Genomic DNA, 20,135 nt, shown 5'->3' on the forward strand with positions numbered 1-20,135 from the left:
CTAGGCATTCATGTGGTACAGAGTGCATGCATGGTGAATTTCAGGTCAGCCAGGGATACATAACAAGTTTGTCACAAAATCAAGAAAATATTCCATTCACCTAAAAGTCTCAATCAAGATCAAAACATATCCAGTGTATACAAACTTCGCTACCAGAAATTGGCTGTAGTGAGTGTTGAGATCCTCCAGCACCCCATGCAGCCTAGATATGTTGCTCAGGCTAGCTTAAAACTTCTTGGCTCAAGAAGTGACCTGACCCTCCAACCTCAGTTGAGCTGAATTCTTGGTAGCACCACCAAGAGCCTCATTTAGGGGGAAAGTGAACCGAAGTGTCTCAATGAAGTGAGCAACTCACCAGATGGGACAAAGAGCTTTCTATGCAAACCAGGCCAAGTATGACTTTAAGCTCCCAGACAGTATCTTCTCTGGCTCTGTTTTAACACCTTACTACTCAGGCCTCCCCTTCACAGCTATAACTCTAAATGCAAACTGCTACTAGCTGATTAGACATTTGAGTGTCACCCAGCAATCCTCTTAAGGAGGTTTGTTTTTCCTTGTATTAAGTAATTTAAAGGGAAACTAAATATCAAGGGTAAAATGCAAATGAATATCAAAACTTTTGCGAAATCAGGCCACAAACACTGACACTTCCCAGTGAGTGAGCACTGCCTTAGGCCTTAGGGAAGAAAAAGACAGAACAAAGGATTTAGTCTATTTATCTAGACTGAAAAGGAAAACCAAACCAAACCAAACTAAACCTAAACCAAAAAACACTGGACATGCTGGTACTGGCCTGTATTCCTAACAATTGGGATTTAACAGCTAGAGGAGTAGAATTTTAAGGACAGCCTGAGCTACATAGTGAGAGGCCAGACTGTCTTACAGGAGACCCTGCATCAAATACAGAGCCAATTATATGGCTTAGCAGGTAAAGACACTTTATGCTAAGCATGATTACTTAAGTTGGACTCACATGGTGAAAAAATTAAATTAAATTAAAAATATCACACACACAAACACACTCACACACCCAATCACACCAAAACAACAACAACAACAACAGAAACACAAACCCAACCACTTCTCTTAAATAGAAATAAGGACTGAAAAAATTGCTTAGTGGTTAAAAGCACACATTGCTCTTCCAAGAGGACCCAGATTAAGTTTCTACTACTCACATGACTGCTCACAAACTTCCATAACTCTAATTGTAAGAGAATTGACTCTCACTTCTGCAGAAACAAATATATCACATAGACATACATAGATGCAGGCAAAACACATACAAAAGAGAAATAAATCTAAATAATAATAATAATAATAATAACAACAAGACCACAAACCTTTCAGTATTATCCTTTGACAAAAAAAGGCTAAATATATGCCATTGAGAAACATTTCTGTGAAGATAGCCATGTCTTCATGTCTTCACTCCACAGAAAACCACCTTGTAGCCAATGTTACCTGTATGGCATTTGGATTTCTTTCAGACAGGACTTTGTTATATGCAGACTTGGATTTGTTGCTGGATATCAGCAGCTTCTATTGGATTGAGAAGGTCTGTTGCTGGGTCTGTAATGTGTTTGTTTGTCTTCCAGCCTCATAATTCAGCTTTGCTGAGATTTTGGCTCGCACCTTGAACAGAACAGCTATTGCAATTTTGCTGTTATCCCAAAGTGTACTACGAAACTTTCTAAGCATGAAAGTGCAAGTAGACTAGTTATCTTTAACATCTGATTTAGCTACTGCAATTTCTAACTTTCTTTTCTTTTCTTTTCTTTCTTCTTTTCTTTTTTGTTTTTTGTTTTGTTTGGGTTTTTTTTTGTTGTTGTTCTGTCTTACTAGACAGGGTTTCTCTATAGCCCTGGCTGTCCTGGAACTCACTTTGAAGACCAGGATGGTCTCAAACTCAGAAAACTGCCTGCCTCTGCCTCCCAAGTGCTGGGATTAAAGGAGTGTGCCACCACGCCTGGCTTACTTTCTTTCATTTCTAATTGTCCAGTGGGGTGTAGTGGTGTAGGCTGGAAATCTAATTCCAGCACTCAGGAGGCAGGTAGATCCAGAAGTTCAAGACAAGCCTTGTTTACATAGTAAAATCCAAGACTGCCTACATAGTGAAGGCCTGTCTCAAAGCACAACCTTCTAAGTTATACATTCCCCATGCTTTGTGCAATATCTGGTTGTCAAGTAGGAGTGGTAAGCCTGTCACTGCAAGGCATATCTTGAACCTTCCCCTGTTACATGGATTCCTGAGATTTCACTCTGGTTGTCAGGTGTAGGCCTTTAATCCCACCCAGCAACCGGAGGCAGGGGCAATTGGACATCTGTGAGTTCTGGCCAGCCTGGTCTACAAAAGCTTCTTCCAGGACAGCCAGGGCTACACACACACACACACACACACACAAATACAATCTTGAAAAATAAAACAATAGAAAACCGCAAAGAAAAATCTGTTTCCATATTTAATCATAACCAAGGCAAATGAAAAATTATCTCAGCTAGTCCAAGAACAGAAATTGACAAGATTAATCTGCCTAATCTTGATTTTCTTTTCATTACCCCACTCACCCACCCACCAAAAGGCAGCATGTACTGTAGTCCAAAACACTTTCAACTTTGCTAGCTGGCCAGGAGTGACCTTGAATTCCTGATCCATGTCCATACCTCCAGTTTTTCCTCCTCAATTCTGATGCTGCAACCTTTTAAGAGAGTTCCAGGTATGTAGTGGTAAGCTCCAGGTATAAAACCATTTTTTTTTACTTTATAACTGTAGTTTTGCTACTGTTATAAATTGTAGTATAAATAACTGATTACAGTATATCTGACATGCAATAACACGGGAGTTGCTCTCCACAGGTTTAGAAATAGTACCCTAAATGCTGGGATTAGATGCTTACAGCTGCTGTTTCGTGCTGAGGATTGAACCCAGTGCCAGGTATGCTGGGCATACTCAATGACCAGGAAATGTATGTCATTGTCTCAGTAGCACAAAGTGTTCTAAATCTCTCTGTGCAACTGGTGGTGAACTGGACCTTCTTATTCTCTTGTCTCTACCTCACCAGTGTTAGGATTCTAGCTGTGTGCCACTACGTTTTGCTCTTAGCATTATTTCCATCATATGCAATAAGGCTAATTAATTAGCTCAATAATAGTCATATAATTCCCTTGAGACGTTCTGAAACTTAGTTTAAGGTCAAAAAGGTAAGATAATGGATTTAATCCTGGGAAAGTAGGTAAGAAGTGTCAAAAGTTTAAAAATCACTTAATCAAAACAAGTAGACCCAGATCATGATAAAACAATACTCTCTTGACTTTTTTTTTTTTTTTTTTTTTTTTTTGGTTTCTTGTATCATGGGTATTCTAAGTTTATGGGCTAATACCACTTATCAGTGAGTACATATCATGTGAGTTCTTTTGTGATTGGGTTACCTCACTCAGGATGATGGCCTCCAGGTCCATCCATTTGCCTAGGAATTTCATAAATTCATTCTTTTTAATAGCTAAGGAGTACTCCATTGTGTAACTGTACCACATTTTCTGTATCCATTCCTCTGTTGAGGGGCATCTGCGTTCTTTCCAGCTTCTGGCTATTATAAGTAAGGCTGCGATGAACATAGTGGAGCATGTGTGCTTCTTACCATTTGGAACATCTTTTGTATATATGTCCGGGAAATGTATTGCAGGATCCTCTGGTAGTACTATGTCCAATTTTCTGAGGAACCATCAGACTGATTTCCAGAGTGGTTGTACAAGCTTGAAATTCCACCAACAATGGAGGAGTGTTCCTCTTTCTACACATCCTTGCGAGCATCTGCTGTCACCCGAATTTTTGATCTTTGCCATTCTGACTGGTGTGAGGTGGAATCTCAGGGTTGTTTTGATTTTTATTTCCTGATGATTAAGGCTGCGGAACATTTTTTCAGGTACTTCTCAGCCATTCAGTGTTACCTATAGTTTGTAAGTAACTCCACTCTGCATTCTCCTTATAAACTTGCTCTCTCATCATGCTCTGATGTCACAAAAATGCTCTTACTCTCAATGCCTTTTCACCGAATGCTATGCCTTTATTTCTAAGTTCTTTTTGAGTTCAGTTCTGTCAAAAAAGTTCTCTTATGTCCTGACTGAAAAAAAATTATCCTCAGTTCTGTTCTAAAAAGTTCTGTTCAGAACTGAAAAAGAAAGTATTCTGTCTAAAAAGTTCTCTTCAGCTCAGTTGTGACGTTTTTTTTTTTTACTCCTCAGCACTTAGACATCTTAAAGAATACATGAACCCACATTAAAAAGTTTATCACAAATTTACACAAAGTCAAAACAAAAATCTAGTAAGTTTACAACAGTGAATGTTTCTATGCACAATAATTAGGAGAAATTATCTGGCTAAACATTCATCAGCTGTCATATCTTCACAGGTTTTTTTTTTTTTTTGAGAGTTACAACGCACAACTAAGTTATTAGTGAAGTTTTCCATAGATAAATCCAGTTAATATTTTACCTTCAGTCCTAGAACCTATAATAAATCATTAGTTCTCTTTTTAAGACCTCTGGTTAATGGTTTTACAACTTTTTGGAATGTGCTCTGTGTAAGAAAACGTCTGGTTATTATCTAGAATCAATTAACTGATGACACATGGGAGATAGAGTCCTCATTAATTTTTAGTTATGGAATTTTTCACAATGATAGAAACCCTAAGACAAGTTAGTACCAGCATAGTCGGCTATTGCTGAGATAGGCCTGAGCCTGTTTGGGCTTGCTTTGACTTTGGAACTTTGGGATATAAAAGTCATTGAGTGTTGATAGCTTAGTGGGGAAATTCTAAAGGATCGTAAAGAAAAGATGAGAATGTTGAAATTCTCAGTCCAGTGAAATTTTAGAGGGAAATTTAATGACTTTATCAGGGATATTTCCTATTTTGAATTGAGATATCTCTGGTCCTGGTTACCTGAAGCTGAAGAATCACCTGTATCTAACTAGCTACCATAATCACTAAAGTGAAACTTTGGCTTTGCTGGGATAATTGATGCTGGTCAGCTAAAGGGGAGAAACTGGTGGTGATTAAGAAGAGACCAACATCATTAGGTGAAATTTATTGGGAAGAGTTTTCTGAGAATACAGAGAACCTGTGTTAAGGTCAGGTATTGAGAGACAGAGGCATGCAGATATCTGTGACTTCCAGGCCAACCTGGTCTACAAAGTCAGTTCTGAAACAGCCAGAGATGCCCAGTGAAATTAAATCTCAAAACAAATAAACAAACAAACAAAAAGTGTGGACTGCACAGATACCCATAGTTTGCTCATTCTTACTGTACTTGCACAGATCCTGAGTTGGGGTTCTAGCACCCATAAAATGTAGATCATAACCATCTTTAACTCCAGTTCCAGGGAATCTGATGCCCCTTCTGGTTTCGTGAGTACCTGCACATACTTGCACACAAACACAGCCATGTACTCATATAAGTTATTTTAGTAAAGAAAATAAAGTATTGAACGAATTTTTGAAATGCAGTAAAAAACAGGGCTGTAGAAATAACACAGTACAGCCTTGCACAGGAATGAGAGTTCATGCCTTTCCCCCATATCTAAGCTGGTGATGGAGGCATTAAGCATTTGGGGCATCAAATGTGCTCAGAGTCACTATTTCAGAAGTGAGGGGTCAAGAGCAAGACCACTGGGAATCAGTCAGATCCTGATCCCAGTGATAAGCATCTTTGTCGTCCAAGCAGTGGTCTAAATCATAACTCTGTACTCCTGATATCCCAGTCTCAGCTCTGTGCTCCGGCTTCTCCAACAATTTGCTCTTACTCCCAGTAAGAGAAGATTGATCTAGAGCTTTGTCTCTGTGGAGATAACTTTCTCTGTGGTCCTTGGAGATGGATGCATAAAATTTGGGGACCCTTGAGATCTATGAAATAGTATTTCCCATAAGGGTCAAGCTGGAAGAGTGGGTTACAGAGTAACAATTCTCAGGAGAGTCAGATAACAAGTGAGTAGTGTTTTCCACGTGGACCTTCACATGTGTGCTGTGTGATATGGGAGGTTATACTGAGCCTGGAATAAACATACATATTCTGACCTTGTAGACAGAGATAAATATATTTGTCATGCATCCGCCATGTTATGCTTAAAAGCAATGTCTCTTCCCAAGGTATAGACTGAGTTCTCTGAAGAGTCAAGTAAGATGAAGATAACATTTACATTCTGGTATGCTTAGAATCTATAATATATCCTGGAATTCAGAAAAATGCAGGGAACCTGTTCTAAAAAGCCTTAACACAAGTCATCATTGCATCCTCAAGTGGGCAGAGTACAGCTGCAGAATCACCTGCCTTAGCTTGGTGCTGTGGTAGAGGAATTCCTTCAGAATGAGCATATAAATGCTATTTTCATAGAAACTGACCCTGGATGTGGGCACAGTGTTGCATGCCTTTAACCCCAGCCCTCAAAGGCAGAGGGAGGTGGACCCTGACAAAAACAATGAGCCCACAAATTAAATTGTACTAGAGATGAAGCCTGAGATGCATTTGCACTTCTTGGAAATAAGTTTTCATTCACAAACAAAGAGACTGTCAGGCCATGTTCAGTGCCTGGATATACAACCTTTACTCTCTTAAGAGGGCATATGAGGGAGATGAATCACAGGAAAACAGAAAGTGGGCTTAGATTTTGTTACAATTCAAATAGTGACACTTCTATATCCATTGGGGTCAGAACTCACAGTCCTGTTTTATTGCCTAGTTGGAAAGGAATTGACACATGGTTTGGGGTGGGAGGCAGGTAATACATTTCTTTTGTTCTTTTTGTTTTTAGGGCAGCACCCACCTTCTAGCCCACCCCTGTCTTTAATTTAAGTGCAGCAGGGGTTGTAACCTCCCCCCCTTCAGCCGGAAACCTGGCTGATCAAGTTTCACCATTAGTATGAAGAGAGCATCAGGGTAGAGCTTGCTGCCCTATCATTTTGTCACTCCCACTGCTGCTGCCTGCCACCTACCTGTTCCCGAGCCAAACACATGGTCACCTGAAACTGGACTCCAGGGATGATTTGGTGGTAATGGGCCCCTTCCCCTGCTTCATAACCCAGTGTCAGGAATAGTAAAATAGAACCTTGATCAGATGGTTGTCTTGGTTCCATCTCTCTAGAGCCACCTAGCACCCTCTTCTCTTCCAGGTTTCCAAGATGCCTTCCAGACTAGAACTCAGACATGTGAGCCACTGGCTGGCCACAAGAAGGGGTGATGGGGACAGACAGACAGACAGACAGACAGAACTAGAGAGAGGAAGAGGTGTCTGGAACCACAGTCCTAAAGAATGTAGCAGACACTGTAGACTGGATGATCCTTTCTCTAACACCATTTCCTTCTGGAAAATGAAGGCCAGCTTTTCCCTTGTAGCAAACTTTCTTTATTTTGGTTGGATGTACATACGATTAGAAGAGATGATGACCATTATCTTAGGCTCTCCTCAAGTTTACTGTGTAGCTGAAGGTGAAATTAAACTGATCTGTTTGGCATCCTCCCACTTCAGTCTTCTCAAGTTAGCACAGCTGAGAACTGACAGATCATCAGGCTCAGCCGTGAACTCCAGATGCTGCTAGCAGAATAAGGGCTCCCAGGAAGCTAGGAAAAGGGGATTAAAGTCCACACCCACAATGCTACTTCAACTTCTACAAGGTAAGTCATTAGCCATACATACACAAACCAGCAGTCTTGAACTCAGAGATCCACTTAACTCAGCTTTGTAAGTAATGTGAGTAAGGGCATCAGGCATAACCACTTGTCTTCAGTAAATCAATTCTTGACTATGGGTCTGGTCTTAGATTCTTCCTGTGTACAGATCTGGTCCAATTTACCTACACTATTTAAATCTGAAAATGAGCAGGTGAATGGAGACACAATGATGGAGACTCAATTATTGAATCAGCGGCTGACTTTAGATGGGAGGGTGTGGCTACAAAGGGAGGGTTCAGCTGAAAGGTATATATAATGATTCATAGCAGGGAGATGAAGTATAGATTAGGTCTCTTGGAGCCTGGAGTCACAGCTTTCCTTTGCCCGAACATGGTGATCTGTGGCCATTGTCAAGATCAGGTAAGTACCTCAGCTCCATCAGAATACCTCATCTCATGTAACCTAGTCTAGCCTTGCCATCACTTGAAATTTTGTATATACACCGTATTACTTGCTGGGGTTTTTTGTTTGGTTGGTTGGTTTTTTGTTTGTTTGTTTGTTTGTTTGTTTTGTTTTGTTTTTGTTTTTGTTTGTTGAGATCACTTATTTGTAGGCAAGATTGCTTGGCCTCAATCCTAGATATTCTGTCTTTTTGGCTAATATCCATTTTTGGTTAGTATATACCATACATGTCATTTTGAGAGTAAGTTACCTAACTCAGGATGATATTTCCTAGTTCCACTATTTGCCAGCAAAATTCATGGTGTCCTATTTTTTAACAGTGGAATAGTATTCCATTCTGTAAATGAATAACATTTTCTGTATCCATTCTTTGGTTGAGGGCTAACTGGGCTGTTTCCAGCTTCTGGTTATTACAAATTAGGCAGTTCTGAACATAGTAGAGCATGTATCCTTGTAGTATACATGCTACTAGAAGGTGAGATGTCTTTTCAGTATATGCCCCAGAGTGGTATAGCTAGCTTGTCAGGTATAGATGTTTCCAATTTTCAGAGGAACCACCAGATTGAATACCTGAGTGGCTGCACCAGTTTGCAATCTTACCAGCAATGGAGGAGTGTTCCTTTCTCCACACCCTCACCAGCATGTGCAGTCAACAAAGTTTTTGATCATAGCCATTCTGATTGTTGTAAGGTGGAATCTAAAGGTCATTTTGAATTGCATTTAACTGATGACCAAGGACTTTGAATATTTATTTAAGTGATTTTTGACCATTCAAGATTTTACTATGGTTGAATTAGGAGAAGGATTGAAGAAGCTGAAGGGGAGGATGACCCAATATGAACACCACCAGCCTCACCTTTCTTTGACAACTGGGAGCTCCCAGAGACTGAGCTACCCAACCAGGCAGCATATATAGGCTTGTCCAAAGCCCAGGCACATGTATAGCAGAGGATTGCCTGGTCCAGCTTCTGTGGGAGAAGGTGAGACTAATCCTAGAGAGACTTGAAGCTCTACAGGAATGGGACTACCCTCTTGGAGATAAGGAAGATGAGGAATTTGATAAGGAACTGTGGGAGGAGGCAATAATTTGAATATAATTAAAAAGAAAAGATTGGCAGGCCTTAAACTTACAGAGATTCTTCTAACTAGACCACCTGAGGGCAGCTGCTGAATCAGAATATCCAAGTGTGTTCTCAATTACTTCCAATTATTAATTGGGTCATTGTCATTTCTGTGGGATATTTTGTTTTATATAGATTTGTTTTTGTCTTTTGAACAGTCTCACTAAGAATGTCAGGGTGATCTTGAAATCAAAGCACTTTTGCCTGGAATGTCAGATATGAGTTACACAAGTCACTTCACTACTGATCTTTATGTCACTTTAAGCCTGGCATTCTTTGGTGTGCTTTTAATCTCAGTAACAGGAACGGAGAGGGAGGCTGTGAGTGTCAAAACAGCTAGGTATTAATTATATTAGTCTCTAAAACCAAAACAAGGGGTTTGAGAGATAGTTCAGTGGTTAAGAACATTAAGTTTTCGTCCACATGTACTGTGTTCAATTCTCATTAACTACATGGTGGCTCCCAACTATCTGTAACAGGATCAAATGCCCTCTTTGTAGCTGTCTGAAGACAGGAAGAGTATATTCCTATTCATTAAAGAAATAAAGCAATACATAATTAAAAAAAATAAGGCAAACCAAGCAAATGGTATTTGCTTCTCACTGATACATAGTCTCTAATTTTATGGAACTCAGGGTGTTCTCAAACTTGCAAGAAGAAACCTGCATATATATATATATATATATATATATATATATATATCCATACATATATATATATCCATACATATATATATATCCATACATGTATATATATATATCCATATATAAATATATATATATATATATATATATATCAATGTTTATGCATACAAATATATACAAATATGTTTGGGTATATATTGTGTATGTATATGTACATGTATATACATATACGAGTGTATTTATTTAATAGATATATCACAATCATAGCCTCCGTCACTCCTATCCTCTCATACCCTCACTTTACTGCCACAGGAAGGCAGAAAGTAAATGGTATCAATGTTTGATACCAGCCAAATTTATAAAGCAAGTTTCAAAACAGCCATGGATAAGAACAAGTCTGAAAGAAGTAAAACGAAACAAAACAAAACAACAAAAACAACAACAAAAAACAAGGTTTTTCCATGTGCTCATTGATACATGGTTTATTCTTTTCAAGGAAGCCAGGATGTCTTCAAATTTTCAGAAACAATCCTGCCTATTTTTATTTAGTGTTCTAATGAAAAATCTGAATATCACCTGAAATTAAAATTTCCACTCCTTTTTCTTACATTTTTGGTCTTTAATTAGTTTTTGCAGGTCTCAGAAAAACTGTTATGGTGCTGTAGAAGGTACAAATTATGGCATTGAGGTTGTGAACCTCCTGCCTTCAGCATGTGGATTTTAAACTCTACTTCATCATTTATTCTTCCTGGATTGTTTCTAAAGAGTTACATACTGTGCGAATGACTACTGAAGGTTTAATTATATTAGTGTAGTATTTACAACTCTATTTAGCTCTGTAGCTTGCAGTACTCAAGCTTGGAGCCTCCCCAACACTTTCCCCAAAAGGCCATCATGAGTAATAATCAAAGATTAATGTCAATAATTAGTGATAGGAATTTCAAAGACATGTTCTATGCAGTGTAGCTGAATAGAGATTGTGGAAGTTTGGAAACTGTTTTCCTTTGCTTTCTTTGAAGACCTAGAAATATAAGCATAGTCTATTTATCATCAAAAAACTGCCTGAGCCTTCAGAGTTCCTGGTGATCCCTTCCCAGTGGGATGTATTCATCCAAACTGTGGCTAAACTTGGATGTGGCCTTTGGGAACTAGGATACATGGGAGAATTTTCATATCACCAGAGAGAATTGTGGCTTCAAAACCAGCAAAGGGCAGACCAAGCAGCTCTGGTTTAGATATATTATGGTGGCATCTGCTGAGCAGTGGTGGAACGCACATATAATCTTAGCAATTTGGAGGCCCAGGCAGGCAAGTCTCACTGAGGTCTAGGACAGTGTGGTCTATAAAGCAAATTGCAAGACTGCTCAGAATACAGGTAGTGCTATAAAGACCCTCTCTCTAAAAACAAAGAAAGAAAATTGAGGGTGATCAAATTGGTAAACTGAGTTCTCTATCCTAATCGGTAGTGATCTAGACCTCACACTTCCCTGTGTGGACAGGAGGGCTCCCTAAATTTCTTGTCATTAATGGTGTATTTATTTATTTATTTATTTATTTTTTTGTTTTTTTGTTTTTTGTTTTTCGAGACACGGTTTCTCTGTATAGCCCTGGCTGTCCTGGAACTCACTTTGTAGACCAGGCTGGCCTCGAACTCAGAAATCTGCCTGCCTCTGCCTCCCAAGTACTGGGATTAAAGGCATGCGCCACCACGCCCAGCTAATGGTGTATTTTTTACCTGCTTCCCTAGGATGACTCTTTAGAAGAAGTCACAGAGGAATGCTATTCTCCACCCACCCTCCAGAACCTGGCAATTCAGAGTCTACTGAGGGATGAGGCCTTGGCCATTTCTGCTCTCATGGACCTGCCCCAGAATCTGTTCCCAGTCATTTTTGAGGAGGCCTTCACTGATGGACATATAGAGATCTTGAAGGCCATGATACCTGTGTGGCCCTTCCCATACCTTTCTTTAGGAAAGCAGATAAATAATTGCAACCTGGAGACTTTGAAGGCTATGCTTGAGGGACTAGAAATACTGCTTGCACAAAAGGTTCAAACCAGGTAGGCAAAAGCAACTAGGATTGGAGGAAGGTTCTCTGAGTGCTGAGAAGAAGCAACTAGTGACAGAGAATATTTAGCCAACCATGGATCAGAGACTTCTGATCTTCAATATTCTCTTTGCCCCACATTCAAGATTGTTCTTCACTGGGTATAGAAGCTTATAGGGGTATAGGGGTTTAAGCTCAGTCTCATCTCCCTGGGCAAATAATGGCTAATGCAGAAGACAGAAGAAGAGTAGACATAGCCAGTGAGAAATGGGTCTTTCCTGCATCCCTCAAAGGTACAAGAGCTTGTGATTAAGGAGCTTGGAATCAAGGGAAGAAAGACAGGGCTAAAGATGACCATCATGCAAAGAATGTTATGCATTTACTGAGCATGTGACACTTGGGGTTTAATTCTAGGCAAAAGAAAAGGCAAAGTTTTGGAAGAAAGAGCTGATGTATGAGATGTGAAGAGAATCAGAGTGTAAGATGTGTCTTCTTTTATCTTCTGATAATTATACTCTTTTCTCTCACAGTAGGTGCAAACTCAGAGTAATTAATTGGAGAGAACATGACTTGAAGTTATGGGCTGGATCCCATGAAGGTGAAGGCTTACCAGAGTTCACGACAGAGAAGCAGCCAATTGAGAACAGTCCTGACTGTGAGGTGAAGAAAGAATTGAAGGTGACGACTGAAGTCTTTTGCATGAAGGGCAGACTTGATGAATCTACCACATACTTGCTGCAGTGGGCCCAGCAGAGAAAAGATTCTATTCATCTATGCTGTAGAAAGCTAGTAATTGAAGGCTTAAACAAAGCCTCAGTGATAGAAATCTTCAAAACTGTACACGCAGACTGTATACAGGAGCTTATCCTAAGATGTATCTGCATAGAAGAGTTGGCTTTTCTTAATCCCTACCTGAAACTGATGAAAAGTCTTTTCACACTCACACTAGATCACATCATAGTTACCTTCAGTTTGGGTGATTCTGAAAAGCCTGATGAGGAGATAATATTCAGCTTGATTTCTCAACTTCCCACACTCCACTGTCTCCAGAAACTCTATGTAAATCATGTCCCTTTTATAAAAGGCAACCTGAAAGAATACCTCAGGTAAGGAAGGACTGAGAGGGTCCAGTAAGACCAGAGAAAACACATCACTTTCCTTTTGCTTTTTTCTTCTTTTGTTTTATTAAGTTAGGGAGTCCTTGATAAACTGGCCACAATAAACCTAGCACTGTTTGAAACATAACATATCTGAGCAAATGAGGTGTGTGCTAAGATATGTATGATGAGGCATAAGCATGCCTCTTATAGCTCATGTGTGAAAGGTTTTCAGTTCAGAAACAGGTTGAACAGATGAGCTATATGCAACACTGGGTTTCAAGATGAAGACAGGATCATGGCCTTTGGAGGAATAAAACATCTGAGAACTCTTAACAACAGCCCTAGTAGTTGTTAAATTTTGTTTGAGGTAGGTAGTTCTTCCTACATGCACCATGTTGGCCTGACATATCCATTGTTGTGTTTTCCAGCCATACCCTGAATCATGCCTATAGTGATAACTACAGACCTCAGACTAGAATACTGTGAGTTGTGAGAGCAGATAACACAAGGCCATATCCTAGAATTGACCTCAAAGTGTAGCCAGAATGAGCTTGGGAGAAGTGCCATCTGCTTAGCTGTCAATTATATAGACCCTTTTCAACAACATTTGTCAAAAAGCAATCATTTCTTCTCTCCCCAGGTGCCTGAAAAAGCCCTTGGAGACGCTTTGCATCAGTAACTGTGACCTCTCACAGTCAGACTTGGATTACCTGCCCTATTGCCTGAATATTTGTGAACTCAAACATCTGCATCTTAGTGATATATATCTATGTGATTTACTTCTTGAGCCTCTTGGGTTTCTCCTTGAGAGAGTTGGAGATACCCTGAAAATCTTGGAATTGGAGTCATGTTGTATAGTGGACTTTCAGTTAAGTGCCTTGCTGCCTGCCCTAAGCCAATGTTCTCACCTCAGAGAGGTCAGTTTCTATGACAATAATGTGTCTCTGCCTTTCTTGAAACAACTTCTACACCACACAGCCCTGCTGAGTCAGCTGATCTATGAGTTTTACCCTGCCCCTCTGGAGTGCTATGATGACAGTGGTGTAATACTAACACACAGATTAGAAAGGTTTTGTCCTGAGCTCCTGGATATACTTAGAGCCAAAAGACAGCTCCATACTGTCTGCTTTGAAACAATCCCATGCTCTAAATGTGGTGGGTGCTACATTTATGATCAGGAGACCCAATGTTGCCATTTTGTGAAACTACTATTAGATTGATTGTCAAACTGAGAAATTGAAACTTAGTATTGGGGACTGATGAAATCCTAAGTGAATGTCCACTGCTAAATGTTGCTTGAAAATGTCAATCACCTAAAAGTCTGAGATACACAGGAATGTCAATACCTTCCTCTGAGCTGGTGAATGGATGTTGCATCTGCAGAAAGCATCAAGCACTTGTAGTTTGAGTGTGTTACAATAGAGGCACCATTTCATGAAACTGGCCCAATCTGTTTACTGTGTACAATAAATGTGTTGACTTTCTGAGTTGCGTGTATGTCCCTATCAGACCACAGAGCCTAATCTTTCCCAACATTTCTGTACCTGTGTCTGGTTTCTTCATTCTTCATCACCATAATTAGGTCAATGTTAGATTTGTGCATTTCATTTCATCCCAGGAACAGGTCTCATTAATGGGACACAAACATCATGGATTCCCATACAGCTCAATGTTTGCGAAAGAAATTCTTGTGTAGTAGATTTAGATCACAGCAAATGAATTATATATGGAGAAATATGGGATGAGGGGATAGGTTTAATCTGCAGGCAAGAAAATGAGAGCACCCTCCAAGACTAGTCTGTGCAGGTGAGAGTGTGGACTACAGAAGCTAACAGCTTCTGGGACAGGCAGAAGCCACACAACTTCTCAGGCAGACACTTTTTCAGGCTCCAGACATCCAGGCACATTCCTTTCCAGAGAAGAGGTGTTTGCCCTGCCCGAGGGTGGGGGGAAGCTTTGCCAGAGCACCTGTGGGAGCCAAATTGGTTCCTGGATCCCTCTGAGACTAGTCTTTGCAGGTGAGAGTGTGGGCTACAGAAGCTAACAGCTTCTGGGACAGGCAGAAGGAAAACAGCTTCTGAGGCAGACCCCATTTCTGGCTCTAGACATCTGGACACCTTCCCTGCCCGAGGAGAGGTGTTTGCCCCGCCTAGGAGGGGGGGGTTGCCAGAGCACTTGGGGGAGCCAACTTGGTTCCTGGATCCCTCTGAAACTAGTCTGTGCAGGTGAGAGGGTGGACTACAGAAGCTAATAGCTTCTGGGACAGGCCCTGTTTTGGGCCTTTATCTTCTGCCAGGAGGCAGATCCGAACACAAGATATCTGTGAACCTTCCCTGCAAGAGGAGAGCTTGCCTGCAGAGAGTTCTCTGACCACTGAAACTCAGGAGAGAGCTAATCTCTCAGGTCTGCTGATAGAAGCTAACAGAATAATGAGAGGAATAAGCTCTAACCAGAGACAACTAAAAGAACTAACTACAGAGATTACCAGACAGCGAAAAGCAAACTGCTAACAGAAACCAAGACCACTCAGCTTCATCAGAACCCAGCACTCCAACCTCAGCTAATCCTAGGCACCCCAACACACCCGAAAGCTTGACCCAGATTTAAAAGCATATATCATGATGATGGTAGAGGACATCAAGAAGGACTTTAAAAACTCACTTAAAGAAATACAGGAGAACAGTGCTAAAGAGTTACAAGTCCTTAAAAAAACAGGAAAACACAACCAAACAGGTAGAAGTCCTTAAAGAAAAACAGAAAAACACATCCAAACAGGTGATGGAAATGAACAAAATCACACTAGACCTAAAAAGGGAAGTAGCCACAATAAAGAAAACTCAAAGTGAGGCAACGCTGGAGATAGAAATCCTAGGAAATAAATCAGGAATCATAGATGCGAGCATCAGCAACAGAATACAAGGGATAGAAGAGAAAATCTCAGGTGCAGAAGATTGCATAGAGAACATCTGTACAACAATCAAAGAAAATGCAAAACGCAAAAACATCCTAAGTCAAAACATCCAGGAAATCCAGCACACACTGAGAAGACCAAACCTATGGATAATAGGAGTAGATGAGAAGGAAGATTTTTAACTTAAAGTGCCAGTAAATATCTTCAACAAAATTATAGATGAAAACTTTCTAAACCTGAAGAAAGAGATGCGCATGAACATACAAGAAGCCTACAGAACCCCAAATAGACTGGACCAGAAAAGAAATTCCTCACGACACATATTGATCAGAAAAATAAATGCACTAAATAAAGACAGAATATTAAAAGTAGTAAGGAAAAATGGTCAAGTAAAATATAAAGGCAGGCCTATCAGAATTACGCCAGACGTTTCACCAGAAACTATGAAAGCTGGAAGTTCCTGGACAGATGTTATACAGACACTAAGAGAACACAAATGCCAGCCCAGGCTACTATACCCAACCAAACTTTCAATTACTATAGATGGAGAAACCAAAGTATTCCAGGATGAAACCAAATTCACACATTATCTTTCCACGAATCCAGCCCTTCAAAGGATAATAACAGAAAAAAAAAAAAAACAAAAAACAAAAAACAAAAAACAAAAACAAAAAAACAAGAACTGAAACCAAGCCCTAGAAAAAGCAAGAAAGTAATCCATCAAAAAACATAAAAGAAGACAGCCACAAGAACAGAATGACAACTCTAACAACCAAAATAATACAAAGCAAAAATACTTTCCCTTAATATCTCTTTATATCAATGGATTCAATTCCCCAATAAAAACTCATACACTAACAGACTGACTTTGCAAACAGGATCCAACATTTTGCTACTTACAGGAAACCCATCTCAGGGGAAAAGACAGACACTACCTCAGAATGAAAGGCTGGAAAACAATTTTGCAAGCAAATGGTCTGAAGAAACAAACTGGAATAGCCATTCTAATATCTAATAAGATTGACTTCCAACACAAAGTCATCAAAAAAGACAAGGAGGGACACTTCATACACATCAAATGTAAAATCTTCCAAGAGGAACTCTCAATTCTGAATATCTATGCTCAAAATGCAAGGGCAGCCACATTCATTAAAGAAACTTTAGTAAATCTTAAAGCACACATTGCACCTCACACAATAGTGGGAGACTTCAACACACCACTTTCATCAATGGACAGATCATGGAAACAGAAACTAAACAGGGACACAGTGAAACTAACAGAAGTTATGAAAGAAATGGATTTAACAGCTATCTACAGAACATTTTATCCTAAAACAAAAGGATATATCTTCTCAGCACCTCATGTTACCTTCTCCAAAATTGACCATGTAATTGGTCACAAAACAGGCCTCAACAGATACAAAAATATTGAAATTGCCCCATGCATCCTATCAGATCACCATGGACGAAGGCTGATCTTCAATAACAACACAAATAATAGAAAGCCAACATTCACGTGGAAACTGAAGAACACACTTCTCAATGATGACTTGGTCAAGGAAGGAATAAGGAAAGAAATTAAAGACTTTTTTGAATTTAATGAAACTAAAGCCACAACATACCCAAATTTATGGGACATAATGAGAGCATTTCTAAGAGGAAAACTCATGCCTCCAAAAATAAACTAGAGAGAGCACATACTAGCAGCTTGACAACACACTTAAAAGCTCTAGAACAAAAGGAAGCAAATTCACCCAGGAGGAGTAGACGGCAGGAAATAATCAAACTCACGGGCGAAATCAAGCAAGTGGAAACAAGAAGAACTTTCAAAGAAACAAACCAGGAGCTGGTTATTTGAGAAAATCAACAAGATAGATAAACCCTTAGCCAGACTCACTAGAGGGCAAAGGGACAGCATCCAAATTAACAAAAGCAAAATTAAAAGGGAAATATAACAACAGATCCTGAAGAAATCCAAAACACCATCAGATCCTCTACAAAAGGCTATAATCAACAAAACTGGAAAACTTCGATGAAATGGACAAATTCCTAGACAGATACCAGGTACCAAAGTTAAATCAGGATCAGGTTAATGATCTATACAGTCCTATATCCCCTAAAGAAATAGAAACTGTCATTAATAGTCTCCAAACAAAAAAAACCCAGGAACCGATGGGTTTAGTGCAGAGTTCTATCAACCTTCAAACAATATCTAATTCCAGTTATTCAAAAACTATTCCACAAAATAGAAGCAGAAGGTACTCTAACCAATTCTTTTCATGAAGCCACAATTACTCAGATACCTGAACAACAGAAAGACCGAACAAAGATAGAGACTTCAGACCAATTTCCCTTATGAATATCGATGCAAAAATACTCAATAAAATTACTGCTAATCGAATCCAAGAACACATCAAAACAATCATCCATCCTGGCCAAGTAAATTTCATTCCAGTGATGCAGGGACGGTTTAATATACGGAAATCCATCGATGTAATTCACTATATAAACAAACTCAAAGACAAAAACCACATGATCATCTCCTTAGAGGCAGAGAAAGCATTTGACAATATCCAACACCCATTCATGATAAAAGTATTGGAAAGATCAGGAATTCAAGGCCCATACTTAAACATGATAAAGCAATATACAGAAAACCAGTAGCCAACATCAAAGTAAATGGTGAGAAGCTGGAAGCAATCCCACTAAAATCAAGGACAAGACAAGGCTGCCCACTTTCTCCATACCTATTCAAAATAGTACTTGAAGTCCTAGCCAGAGCAATTCAACAACAAAAAGAGATCAAGAAGATACAAATTGGAAAGGAAGAAGTCAAAATATTACTATTTGCACATGATTTGATATTATATATAAGTGACCCTAAAATTTCCACCAGAGAACTCCTAAACCTGATAAACAACTTCAATGAAGTAGCTGGATATAAAATTATCACAAACAAATCAATGACCTTTCTCTACACAAAGGATAAACAGGCTGAAAAAGAAATTAGAGAAACAACACCCTTTGAAATAGTCACACATAATATAAAATACCTTGGTGTGACTCTAACAAAGGAAGTGAAAGATCTGTATGATAAGAACTTCAAGTCTCTGAAGAAAGAAATTAAAGAAGATCTCAGAACAATGGAAAGATCTCCAATGCTCATGGATTGGCTGGATGAATATTGTCGCATCCCACTTGACCAGCAAGAAAGACACAACCACCAGGTTCTTCTTAAAGCAGTTTACTCAGGCAGCTTCTCTTTAAAAATCCCCCAGCCTCCCTGGTTACAAGTGTTTTTCTCCACTCCTGCCACAACCACGCCCCCACCAATCACCACAGGTCACATCACCTCAACAAGGCAGGCTTGCTCAGCCAGTCAGGGATTAAGGGTGGGCCATCCATCAAACATGGACTTGTTTACTACCTGGAGCAGTTTTCTGTCCGGCTGGCCAGGAAGTCCGGAATTGCTCCCCACACAATATAATAAAAATGGCTATCGCTCTTCCGGTCAGAAAAGCACCGGGGTAGCTAGGGCGCAGGGTCGGCTGACACTCGCCAGCTACCCACAACACCCGCCACAGGATCTTAAGACTTCTGGAGAGTGGAACACAGCTTCTGCTCCAATCCAATTGCGCGCGGGACCTGAGACTGCATTAGTTAGGGAAGCAGAAAACCGGCCTGAGTAGGACCACAGGCCTCTTCCGGCTGGACCAGCACCGGGGTACCACCAGCTACCCACCACCCCTGCCACAGGATTTTGAGACTGCTGGTGAGTGGAACACAGCTTCTGCTCCAATCTTTAAACAGTGACAACGACAACAACTAACCCCAGAGATTACAAGATGGTGAAAGGTAAACGTAATAATCTTACTAACAGAAACCAAGACCACTCACCATCATCAGAACCCAGCACTCCCACTTCACCCAGTCCAGGGCACCCCAACACACCGGAAAAGCTAGACACGGATCTAAAAGCATATCTCCTGATGATGGTAGAGGACTTCAAGAAGGACTTTAATAACACACTTAAAGAAATACAAAGGAACACTGGTAAACAGGTAGAAGACATTAAAGAGAAAGCACAAAAATCCCTTAAAGAATTGCAGGAGAACACTGCTAAAGAGTTACAAATCCTTAAAGAAAAACAGGATAACCTAATCAAACAGGTAGAAGTCCTTAATGAAAAA

The 20,135-nt window shown here is 39.9% G+C and overlaps 1 protein-coding gene across 1 annotated transcript; it reads left to right on the forward strand.

Annotated features, from left to right (window-relative positions):
• Positions 1-8,052: 8,052 nt before the first annotated feature.
• LOC110288713 (oogenesin-1-like) lies at positions 8,053-13,713 on the forward strand. The gene is made up of 4 exons (XM_085838369.1): positions 8,053-8,082; positions 11,637-11,947; positions 12,465-12,612; positions 13,675-13,713. The coding sequence occupies exons 1-4, from the start codon at positions 8,053-8,055 to the stop codon at positions 13,711-13,713; spliced, it is 528 nt and encodes a 175-aa protein (XP_085694495.1).
• Positions 13,714-20,135: the final 6,422 nt, after the last annotated feature.

Source organism: Mus caroli, unplaced genomic scaffold (assembly GCF_978045245.1).
Source record: "Mus caroli unplaced genomic scaffold, Mus_caroli_1 scaffold_6, whole genome shotgun sequence".
Taxonomy (NCBI): Eukaryota; Metazoa; Chordata; class Mammalia; order Rodentia; family Muridae; genus Mus; species Mus caroli.

Bases quoted from the DNA above. Each gene is read 5' to 3' on its own strand.
- LOC110288713 (XM_085838369.1), top strand. From the start codon at position 8,053: ATGGTGATCTGTGGCCATTGTCAAGATCAG. The intron at 8,083-11,636 runs GTAAGTACCTCA...CTGCTTCCCTAG, and splicing joins GTGGCCATTGTCAAGATCAG to GATGACTCTTTAGAAGAAGT. The intron at 12,613-13,674 runs GTGACGACTGAA...TTCTCTCCCCAG, and splicing joins AGGTGAAGAAAGAATTGAAG to GTGCCTGAAAAAGCCCTTGG.